The sequence below is a fragment of the Thunnus albacares genome, chromosome 20 (genome assembly GCF_914725855.1).
Source record: "Thunnus albacares chromosome 20, fThuAlb1.1, whole genome shotgun sequence".
Lineage (NCBI taxonomy): Eukaryota > Metazoa > Chordata > Actinopteri > Scombriformes > Scombridae > Thunnus > Thunnus albacares.
In genome coordinates, this window is record NC_058125.1 from 25,363,161 (window position 1) to 25,375,171 (window position 12,011).

The following is a 12,011-nucleotide window of genomic DNA, read 5'->3' on the forward strand; positions in this document are numbered from 1 at the left end:
CTGTCCGGCTCTTCTGCTTCACTCTCAGCGCTCTCGTAGCGTCGTTTTCAGAGAAAAAAGCTGTAAAAAGCCACTGAACACTACCTGCTCAGCACCAAACAGCAAACAGACACAGTTAGCTGTAGACTAGCTGATGAACATAGTGGAGCATTTAGCAGCTAAAGAGCCAGATATTTCCCTCAGGAGTTGGTAGAGAGTAAAAACAGAAGCTAAAAGAGAGTGAATATTGGATTTATATTCACCAGATGGACAGAAATACGACTCCAAATGAATGATAATGTTGCTCCATAACTGCTGGATGTGGAAATAAGTTTGCTAACAAGTTCAACATATCAACTTAAAAGGTTAAAATGTTAAAACTTAAAAACTTTTTTCTGCTGCCTCCAAGTGGCCGAAAAAAATGCAGGTTTAGGGAATTAAATGATTGTTTGAAAATTAATGTCTGAACCAAATTTCATGGTAATGCATCTGATATTTGTTGAGCTATTTCACTCAAAACCACAAATGTGAACCTTGAGGTGGTGCTGGAAGAAAAATTAGAGGATCACAAAAGTCATTATGATTCATCCTCTTGGGAACATGAATGTCTGTACAAAATTTCATGGCAATCAATCGAACATGAGACGTTCCTGTCCAACACTGTCATCATTAAAGCCATACTGCTAGACTTGCTGCTGGACTAACTCAATTATCATATATATATAGAGAGAGAGAGATGGACAAATAAGTCCTCTTCTAAATGGAAATACAGAACTGGGCCTTTTTTATGATGATTGGACAAGTACAAGATTCTTATTGGGTGTCGAGTCTGTCGCGGATTTTATGCCAGGCTGTCAGAGACTCTGCCAGAAGTCCAGCGGGCTGGAAGCCATTTATTTGACAGCTAACCTTGAAAGAAGAAGACAAAGATCCTTTACTGAGATTATGATGTCTGGCTAGATGAGGAACTAACTGAAAATGCTGCACATTACGTGTCTCCTTCTTTCAAATGCATACAAAATAACTGCTATTAGTGAAGTGGCATTTTAGATGTGGCAGAACTGTGGCTGCACCATCACCAGTTATTTAAGAAATGTTGCAGCATTAATGTCGGGATGCAACTAAAGATTATTTTCATTATTGATTAACATTCTTCTCTGAAAATGGTGAAAAATGTCAATCACTGTTTCCCAAAGCACAAGATGACATCCCTAAATGTCAGCTTTTGTCCTGACCAACAGTCCACAACCCAAAGATATTCAGTTTACTATCATAGAAGACTGACAAAACCAGAAACTATTCACAGTTAGAAGCTGGAACCAGAGATTTTTTGCATTTTTTCTTATTAAAATTACACAAAATGAATAATCAATTATCAAAATGGTTGGTGATTCATTTTTTGTTGTCAAGAATGACTTGGGTAACTTGCACAACAGCCTCCACTGCAGAAATATCACTGCTAATCTCTGGATGCTCTGCACACTATGAATAATCTTCAAGTGCTGTGCCAAAGCTGGCCTCTACCTCAACCCCACCATAGGGTGGCTGTCCTCCACTTCAACCCCATCAGCAGGCCAAATGTGGGGTCTTGTCCCAGTACATCTGGAGAGACACGTCCTGTCTGCAGTAGCAGGAGCCAAGGCTTTAATGGAGAATGGCTCCTCTGGGGAGAGCAAGACAGGTGCAAGGCCACTGGTGGCTGCATCCTTCCCGTATATAAGAGACGGACAGAGAGAAGGGGGGGGGGGTGTCAGCGCTACCAGGAAACCTTGAAACTGGTGAGTAGGACTGGACAGGATATGTTGAAAAGGGGGAAGTGGTAGATGGGATAGAGCTGGTGACTGGCCTGTAGAATCAATAACTGGTAATGATCTCCAATATTTTCAGAGTTGCTTCAGCTGATGTTAGTCTTATTTTCTCTTTTTCTACCATGGTGCTAATTTGTCAAACTTGTAGACAAACTGTGGATTCTATTTCTGGCTTTTTCTCTTTAGTATGTGTACGCTTAAAGCAGAGAGGGCTCGTTTGATCTTTGGTGTGTCTTTATAACCTCTGGCCAATGATGAGTGAAAAAAAAGTGAAAAGCGCATATTCATCTTGATAAGAGAGTTCTTGAAGTGCAAATTACGGTGTGAAATTGAAGGAAAGAGTGGAAGATGATGAAACAACCATTAGAGATGCAGCAATACTCTGCAAGCTCCATGTTTGATAGCTACATCGTCGGTTTTCACCCTCCGCTCTGCTGCAGTCTGTGTGCTGTTGACTCAACTAATTCACTACATACATGCCAAAGCTAACTTAACAGTCCTTCAAAAATATCCCCAAATGACTTGTCCTCAGAGATCAGTGCTGACTGACATTATTAAGATTAGGACCTAAAATATCCATGACCTACCCCATGAGTAACCCAGCTATGACTAATCACTTAACCAGGTAATTGAGGTTGTATTGATTTGGAGAGGTGCCAGAGATGATTATCAAGCCTCCCGGTGCCTGAAGACATTAGAAACAGCTGTCATCAGCACACAACTCCCTGTCAGTCATCGTAGGGCTATCAGCAGGTACTTTGTCAGCTGTCTTAAAGGATAAGTTCAGGTTTTTTCAAGTATGTCTTAATACAATACTGACGTGCCAATATGTATGTGGAAACGTCGCTGTAACATTTCTTACTTTCCATACGAACCCTGAAGCAATTTGAGACTGTCTTCTCAAGAAAAAAAGACACATTAGGTCGTCCAAAAGTTACTTATAGTGATGTTTGAGTGACAGATGCCATCTAGTGGACGGTTGGTGCAGTTCAGATGACGTATATATACAGTAAGTGGTAGGATTTCCTCATTCGGAGAAGGAGGAGTGGATGGAGGCATTAACCCAACAGTGGACTTTGCAACAGGAGACTGCTGTTTGTTTCCTGTTTCCAACCCTAACCCTAACCCTAACCCTAACCCTAACCCTAATCCATCATTTTAACCCAAACCGTGATCTTTCCCTCAACCTAACCAGACCCTAACCACAGCACTGTCACGTCATAAAACATCATTATTGTTTAACAGTGACGTGTGACAGTTTTGGAAAACACAGACAGATGATGTTGTTCTGCAGATTTCTGCCGATAGGGGGCGTCAGATTAGAAAACACTTCCGTGTGTAGTTCTTGGGTCACGTGGCCAAACGACATATTTTGTTGTTTAATTTGGAGGACTTATCAAGAAAATATGCAGTTGAAAAATACTTGATAACAAAGAGTAACAAACAGTTGAATGTATTGACTGTGAGTGTCCAAATACTACATAAAATATGTAATATGATACTTATATTCAATACATACAGAAAAGTAGAGTTTATTAACAGCTTTTATTCTGTATTTAAATATTTTATATGATTTCAGATCAGTTGAAAGAAGGAAAAGAAGTAAAAAATTAAGGACAAAGGAGTCAAGTCAGTTTTATTTATACAACCCGGTATTACAAATTTGTCTCAGAGGACTTTACGATCTGTAGTCTGTTCATCCCTTGACCTTCAGTTCAGAGAAGAAAAAAACACCACTAACAAAGGCAGAAACCTCTGATTAATGGAAGAGGGAATAAAAGGGATGAAGCAAAGACTGAACAGAGAAATAAAAGAAGGAAATCAGGATGGAAGGACAGAAGAAAAGAAGAAGGAAGGGGGAAAAAAAGGAGGTGATGAGAAAAGAAAGGGAGGAAAGAAAGGAAAGATGATGGTTTATCTCATGTTTGGAATTTAAAAATCTCATTATCAAAGGTAACTGCCAGTTTGTTTGTTTCATCTCCTGATAGATACACCAAGAGAACATGGAGGATGACTTTCGGCCGCAGGTGAGGAAGGTGGCCGTGGCCATGGGCGCTTCACTCACAGAGCAGGACATCGACCGGATGCCACGGGGGATGAGAACGCAGGGTGTGTGTGTGTATGTGTGTGTCTCAGATGGCAGTCGCGCGTTAAAAATCGACCTGTGTGATGAATGAAGAGGTGTCCTCATGTGTGAGTCATGATGATTATTTCACTGTCTGATGTCATCCTTTGTGATCCTGCGCAGGAAACTTCAACTACAACAGGTTTCTGGAGTACATGAGGCAGTTCCAGACGTCGGAGCAAAGAGAGGAGGCCATCAGGAAGGCCTTCATTATGCTCGACAAAGACGGCAGCGGCTACATAGAGTGGAACGAGATCAAGTAGGATCTCATTTAAAGGATAAGGCTGGTCACTGTAGTGTTCTAGAAATCATCACTCAGACAGGGGCCGCCATTGTGGCTCTTCAATGTGTTTTTAATAGTTTTTAAAACTTTATGGCACAGGGGAATAAGAAATATTAGGCTCTGGATACACACACACAACACTTCTTAGTAGGATTAATTGATGGTAAATCAATTAATTATTGGTCTTTTCATAGGACTTGTGGAATATTCCCTGCCTTATCTTTTAAATGTTTGTTTCAACCATTCTTTTTTTTTAAATAGCTTATATATTATGTCCCTGTTAAGTCCACTGACCCCAGTATGAGTTCTTTACAGGAGGACCTAGTAGATGAGACAAACTGGACGTCTAATTTCCTTCAACTGAACTGAACTCCTTGTAAACCTTGTAACTGGCCCCAGTACAAACAAACATTTAAATACTGCCATCTAGTGGTTGCTTGTCTGAATACATTAAGCCTGTTGCAAGAAATCTTGGCAGCACATTACAAAACTTGTACAAACATGCTTTTATCAGCTAAGGAACGCCGCCAGAATTCAACCTATTTGAAGTTTGACAGATACAGAAACTGTTTTACATGCTTTTATGTCATCATACCTGGATTACTGTTAACAGGTGTAAACGGGTTTGAACACGTCGCCCCTGTTTTATCCTCTTCATGTTGTCTTCCAGGACATTTTAGGATTGATGTGAATGTTCTTTTAATGACTCTCAAGGCACAAAATAGCCGAGTTGGCTCTTTTAAATCAAGATGTACTTTTATTACGCCGCCTTCCCTGATTTTACTAGATTCTAGTTTTATTCTGTTTTATTTTTTTTGTCTCGCAGGCTTTTTTTTTTTTTTTTAAATGTTGTTCATTTAGCACTTTTATTGCTTTGTGTTTTTATGTGATTTTATGTGACGCACTTTGTAACTTTGCTTTCATAAGTGCTATATATAAACAAATATGTTAATAATGGGCGATTCTAAAGCCAATGAGCAAATGAATAAATACTGTAGTTTGCAAAAAGTGCTCAAAACTCTGGATTAAGCTGCCTGTAGAGATCAGAGCAGTTTCCTCTTTTAAATTTCTTGTTAAAAAAATATTATTTTACTACTTTAGTTTATTTTGGTGTTTTGGTATTTTGTTTAAATCTCTTGGTTATGCTTTTTTAAATTTATTTTACTATTGATGCAATATAAAGACAATTATAAGACATAAAAATAGGATTTAGAAGGAATAAAATTATAAAATAAGGTCAAATAGAATAAAAATGATTAAACAGTAGTATAAAAATTACAGTGCAGAGTGAGATATGAATGAATAGTCCAAAATTTAACTGATTAAAAGGCAGTGGCAACCAGAAAGGTGTTAAGTGTTGATAAAAAAGAGCTGAGAGTTGGAGCACTAACTCACTAAGTTTTCTGGGAGTTTATTCCAGATATGTGGAGCACAAAAACTGAACGCAGCTTCTGCTCATGTTTAGTTTTGACTCTGGAGACAGAAAGTAGCAGACGGTTCGTAATGTAGCAGCAGATCAGAATAAAAAGACATCGACAATCATTAACACAGTGTCAGAATCAAAAATCTATCCAAAAGACACAACAACAACAACAACAACAAAAAGAACAGAAAATAAGTCAATTTAAGCTGATAAAGATGATTTTTCCCACAGGTACATTCTGTCCATCGTACCGACTGCAACCCCGTCAGCTCCCCTCTCTGATGAGGAGGCAGAGTCCTTGATCCAGGCTGCGGACACAGATGGAGACGGACGGATCGACTACAGAGGTGAAAGGCCTGTTTACATTTTACACTCTCTGCTGATGCAATGAGCCGTCATCACCACTGAGAGTCAGCAGTTAGTGACTCTTCATGTGTGAGCCTGGTGCATACGTCAACTTTTTTGTACATTAAATAGAAATTCAAAGACAGCAGCTGATTTCTCTGATGTCTGTACAGCTTCTCAAACTGGTTTTAAAAAGCTATAAACAGCAGCAGATGAGTTCAGCATGATTCAAATGTGCTGTAATCATAATATCCGCATACTGCAGTTGTTAAAATAGCAGGACATGCTGTTATAGCACACACTGTTTTCACTTTGGAAATGAAACATATTAGCATATTCATAGATTCTCAGACGGAGACGTAATTTTAAGAGATTTCAACAAGGTAATTGTAATTTTATTTTGTGGAAAAATCACATCAGACACAAACTGATATTCAAAGAGTATTTTCATGTGTTTTAAATAATATCTGGAAGGATTTAAAAAAAAAAAAATCAGCTATGACAAAAAAAATGCACTCAAGACCTCAAGGATACACACAACACTCAATATGTGTGTTTCCTTCCACATGTTTATTTACACTTTCCACATAAAAAAACAAGTGTAAATACCAAAATATTGTAAAAAAAAAAAAAAAAAAAAAAAAAAAATCGATCAATTTTGGTTTTTCACAGTTTACAGTTTGACTGCTGCTCCTTTAATGACGTCATCTCATTGTCTTCTCTTCTTCTGCGATGATTTAATGGCTACAGACTGTTTATATTGACAAAATGACTCCTAATATTTGCAAAACAGCAGTGATATTCTGGACATTTGGTTAAAATTTGTGTTTAGTTTGGATGGAAAGTTTTGTTTGATTACATCACTCTCATCTGGCTCTACGTGTGTCTCCCTCCCTGCTTCACAGAGTTCTCAGACATGGTGAAGATGGAGAAGAAACCGAGGAAATAGAGGTCTTGTAGTTTTACCTGCAGCTCCAGAGTGTTACTGCAGAAAGTGTGTGAGAGAGGCCCAACAACAAACCAGATCTACCTTCCCCTCTTCCTCCTCCTGTCGATGAAGGACGGAGGCAGTGTGAGGACCGTTGTTATCAGTAAAGGATTGGGTAAAGGTGTGTTCAAGTTGTTAAGTTGGCTGAAACAAGTAATTAACCCTTGATGTGAATGTGTTTCTTTGTACTGTCCTTTGTAATAAAGATGCACATTATCTGTCAGACAGTATCAGGTGTCTATAAAAGAAACTAAAAAGGATTTTAGGTAGTTATAATTCAGATATAGTTGCATAAAATGGAAATACTAAAGTAAAGTACAAGTACCTTGAATTTGTACTTTAGTACAGTACTTGAGTAAATGTACTTAGCTACTTTACACCACTGACGACTCATCACTAATCAGAGAGGTGTTGTGCTGGGTTTGAATACGGGGTGTGCTTCTCAACCTGCCACGATATCTAAAAACAGAGCTCTAGACTCTGTTTAAAAGTAACCCTGTTTTAATATAAGACTTTATGGAACAAAAGAACCATAATGAAAGCAGTAAGACCACTTATTTTCATCACAGTCTCAGATTTAAATCAGCCATACAAGTGGCACTCCAATAGCTGCCCAGCTGATTTCACCATTTTGACTGTTTCAAATGCTTCGAAACAGTGAACCATTTTCAAAACAATTGCTTCATATTGATTCAGTGCTTCAGAAAACTTTGTTTCCCGCATCACCAAAATGTAATACTCTCTGAACTGTTGTTTGTCTTGTAATATTACTGTGCTGTTAATAAAGTTGAAAAAAAAAAACACCAGAAAGCATGTCCAAATAAGCAACATTAAAGTGTACAAACCTGCTCAGTGTATCTGAATTTAAGGCCTGAAACTTTAAAGGGTAAAAACCATCACACGCTCAAATACTACTTCTTCTTCTTTTTCTTCCTTGGGATTAACGGCAGTTTGCATCTTTGGTGTTGCTGCCATCTTCTGGAATCAGTCAACTCCTACAGGATCCAGTTTATCACATTTCCCACATCAATCCTGTTCACCTAAGAAAGCTGACCAGACATTTCCTGCCCTGTCCACTCTCACCAAACCCCAGTATCTCCATCAAACCTGCTCCTGATCTCCTCACTCCCTCCATCATGTCCTTTCTTTCTAAGGTATATTTCCTGCAGTTAACAAGTATATGTTCTACTGCTTCCAGTACCTGACAACACTCACAAAGTCCAGTTGGATGCTTCCCTTTAATGTGGAGAGTCTGGTTCAGTTTACTGTGTCCTATTCTTAGTCTGGTCATAATTACCTCCTCTTTCCTATTTCCTCCCCTGTTTCTTTTGATACCAACTCTATTTTGTATCGCATGCAGTTTTTGCAGTTGAAAGTTTAATTGTATCCATAATGCCCATTTGCACAGGAACCCAATTGAATATGACCACAGTGCCTTGTTTTGTTACTCGTACATATATTTCTATTATTTTAAGTAGTTGGTCTTAGTGATTACTGGATGTGCCTACCGTAGTTTTAGGCTGTGCAGAACAGATGCTGAGTTGCTACAGATCAGAGCTCTGTTGGCTTGGTCAACCCACTCTAAAGCCATCCAAATGGTGTATAACTCAACCGTCTATACACTCAAGAAGTTTGATGTCCGTTTGAATATTGCAACTCGTTGGCCAGGAACTGCAACTGCAGAACCGGTGTTGTCCGTTATTGGATCTTTTCATCTGTCTGTTCATACTCTGTGTATTTATTTTCTGTATAACTATGTAACTAACTCACTAAATCTGCACTGCTCTTCCTTGCCTTGACTTGGAGTAACTCTGAATCTACCACCAATGGTTCTAGTACCCACACAGGGGTTGTAGGTCATTCCATACACCTGCTGCTGCATCTCCTGTCCAGCCAAAACTTGACTTTTCTACACCCTCCCTTTCTTGGCAGGCCTGTAGCACTTTTTAAATTGGTTGATAATCTCCATGCCTTCTCAAATTCATCCAATAGTTCACTCTGAGCTGTTTCCTGAGTAAACACAGCAGCGTTACTCCTGCCTCGACTTGTAAAGCACACACACAGGTGTTCTTGCTCCTCCAACGCACAATCTGAGGGCCCGGGCCTGGATCATATCTAATCCTCAAAGCACAGTTTTTGCTGCAGATGCATATACGACACTCCGAGTCCAACTCTGCAAGGCATCTCATCACATTTATAACTTTTTTTGGACGTATCCACAATACTTTTAATGTGTTCCCTCCATGTTAATCTGGTGTCAAAATAAACAATAATATAATAATCTATAATAATAATCTAAATGCTCAAATACTACTAACTTTACTACTATTACTTTACTACTACTGCTGCTGCTGCTGCTGTTGTTGTTGCTTCTTCTTCTTGAGGTTTACTGGCAGTTGATAATGAAAATTTTCCTTAAAAACAACAACAAAGACATCATCGCCAACTCAATCGCCAGGCTCATACTACACAGTCAAGCTCAAACACATGAAAGGACAAAGATGAAAAACACATTTTTGAGTGGACAGGAGACTTTAACAACATAAAAGTTTAATTAGTTTTGTAAAGAACTCTGTAATTGTGTTTTGCAATGTACAATGTGCAAAATATGTTTATAATTATTATTAAAAGCATTACATATGTATAGTTTTTCCTTGTTTAAAATGCTACTTTTAAATACTATGTCGTTTTCCCCCCCCAATTTTATTGTTTTATTCTATTATAATTTAAAATATTTTAATGATTGTTAATACATTTTCTTTCTGTATGTGTAGTGTTAAGGGGGCTACAACTGCATACCATTGTGCAATTCTGTCCTGTATAATGACAACAAAACTAAATATTGAATCTGGAGCCTTGGATATGCAGATTCAAAAGGACAAAAAAAAAAAAACAACAAAAATATATTCAAGCTATTAAAAACAAGCCATAATCCAGCCTGCAGATACTGATGGAGATGGATTACAGAGGTGAGGTGCACTGACTTGTAGTCACCACTGAGGGTCAGCAGTTAATAACTCTACATTATATGCAGGCTTTATAAGGCTAGATCATACGTTATCCTTTTGTGTCATGAATAGAAATGTAAACAGCTTTTTCAGTTTTCCATAGTATGTCTGATCCCTTTACAGCTTGCCAAACTGTTTTTTAAAAGGCTATAATAACAGCAGAATGAGCTCAGGATGATGCAAATGTTGTAATCTTAATGTCAACACATGCTGCAGCTCTGTTGTAGTTGTTAAAATAGTTATTTTATAGGAATTTGAACCCGCACATGATATTGTAGAAAATGGCTTTTATTTATTTTGCTAATATGAATAGTTTGGAAGGTTTTTTTTTAAAATGGCATCTTGGGTTTTAAGTAAACTTTTAAAATGTCCTGTCGTAGGTATTTTTAACTAACTGATGACTTGAAGATGATTTAATTTGTTTAATCCTTCAATCAAGTGGTGGAAGAAGTATTCAGACCCTTTACTTAACTAAATGTGCTAATACAACATTGTAAAAAATACTCCATTACAAGTTAAAGTCCTGCATGAAAAATCCTCCTACAGTAAAAGTTCATAAGTATTATGAACTTGATGTAGTTAAAGTATTGCAGTAAAAGTTCATAAGTATTATGAACTTGATGTAGTTAAAGTATTGCAGTAAAAGTAAATAAGTATTATGAGCTTGATGTAGTTAAAGTATTGCAGTAAAAGTAAATAAGTATTATGAGCTTGATGTAGTTAAAGTATTGCAGTAAAAGTACATAAGTATTATGAGCTTGATGTAGTTAAAGTATTGCAGTAAAAGTACATAAGTATTATGAGCTTGATGTAGTTAAAGTATTGCAGTAAAAGTAGTGGTTTGGTCCCTCTGACTGATATATTATTATATATGACATCATTAGATTATTAATAGTGAAGCATCAGTGTTAGAGCAGCATGTTACTGTTGTAGCTGCTGGAGGTGGAGCTAGTTTACACTACTTTATATACAGTTAGCTAGTTTAGTCCAGTGGTTCCCAACCTAGGGGTCGGGCCCCTCCAAAGGGTCAGCAGATAAATCTGAGGGGTGGTGAGATGATTAATGGGAGAGGAAAGAAGAAAAAACAAAGTTCTGATACACAAATCTGTTTACAGTTTTTGGACTTTCGCTATTTGGTGGAGCTGTTAACAACTCATAGACATGTGAAATGTGACCCCGACTACACACTGCTTTTTGTAAAACGTCAAAAGCCAAAAAGGTTGGAAACCACTGGTTTCATCTTTAACAATGTGTTGTATTTTAAAAGCTTGTTATATTATCCATTGTGTCAAATCTTCATCTGAAAAGTAACTAAAGCTGTCAAGTAAATGTAGTGGAGTAGAAAGTACAATATTTCCCTCTGAAATGTAGTGGAGTGGCAGTATAAAGTAGCATCACATGGAAATACACAAGTAAAGTACCTCAAAATTGCACTTAAGGACAGTTCTTGAGTAAATGTACTTAGTTACTTTCCACCACTGTTGAAAACATTTCAGTTTATATAACATTCCCAACTTCCGCAACATCCACTGGAAATGTCAAGCTGAGTTGAGCTGTTTGTTTTGCACTGACAGCTTCATGCTTTGATGGGGAACCTATGCAAATTTTTCACATCATGCAAAACTGATAATTTGTTCCCATTACGACATCCATCTGCTCATACTGCGATCTGTACGAGGCCTTGTCTTGCAGGCTGGAGGCTTCATACTACCAACTGCAGCATGTAATTGTAACATCCTGCTGCCAGACATTTTGGCAGCGCTGCAAAGCCTGACTCATGGCTCCGGTAACTCCCTGATGCAACCCCCACCCTGACCACACACACACACACACACACACACACACACACACACACACAGACAAATCTGGGCTCTATGTGTCTCCATTACCCATCTCACAAAGGCCTCAGACGTGGTTAAGATGGAGAAGAAACCGAGGAGTTCATCTGTGCTCCATAGTGCCACTAAAGAGTATGAAAGATAAGAGAGGCCCTGCATACCAGATCCACCCTCCCTACAGAAGGCTCTTCCTCCTCCTGACTGTGGATCAACA

At 38.2% G+C, this 12,011-nt stretch overlaps 1 protein-coding gene across 1 annotated transcript; it reads left to right on the top strand.

Moving 5' to 3' along the window:
• Positions 1-813: 813 nt before the first annotated feature.
• On the top strand, positions 814-7,076 carry LOC122971434 (parvalbumin-like EF-hand-containing protein). The gene is made up of 6 exons (XM_044338079.1): positions 814-1,757; positions 2,570-2,574; positions 3,776-3,896; positions 4,036-4,171; positions 5,850-5,965; positions 6,869-7,076. Exons 3-6 carry the CDS (start codon positions 3,791-3,793, stop codon positions 6,910-6,912), a joined length of 402 nt encoding a protein of 133 aa, XP_044194014.1. The 5' UTR covers positions 814-1,757; positions 2,570-2,574; positions 3,776-3,790; the 3' UTR covers positions 6,913-7,076.
• Positions 7,077-12,011: the final 4,935 nt, after the last annotated feature.

What these genes read in the sequence shown, in the direction of transcription:
- LOC122971434 (XM_044338079.1), top strand. Translation starts at nt 3,791, where the DNA reads ATGGAGGATGACTTTCGGCCGCAGGTGAGGAAGGTGGCCGTGGCCATG. An exon ending in ACGGGGGATGAGAACGCAGG is followed by an intron (nt 3,897 to 4,035) that starts GTGTGTGTGTGT and finishes GATCCTGCGCAG; the next exon opens with GAAACTTCAACTACAACAGG. An exon ending in CGGACGGATCGACTACAGAG is followed by an intron (nt 5,966 to 6,868) that starts GTGAAAGGCCTG and finishes CCTGCTTCACAG; the next exon opens with AGTTCTCAGACATGGTGAAG.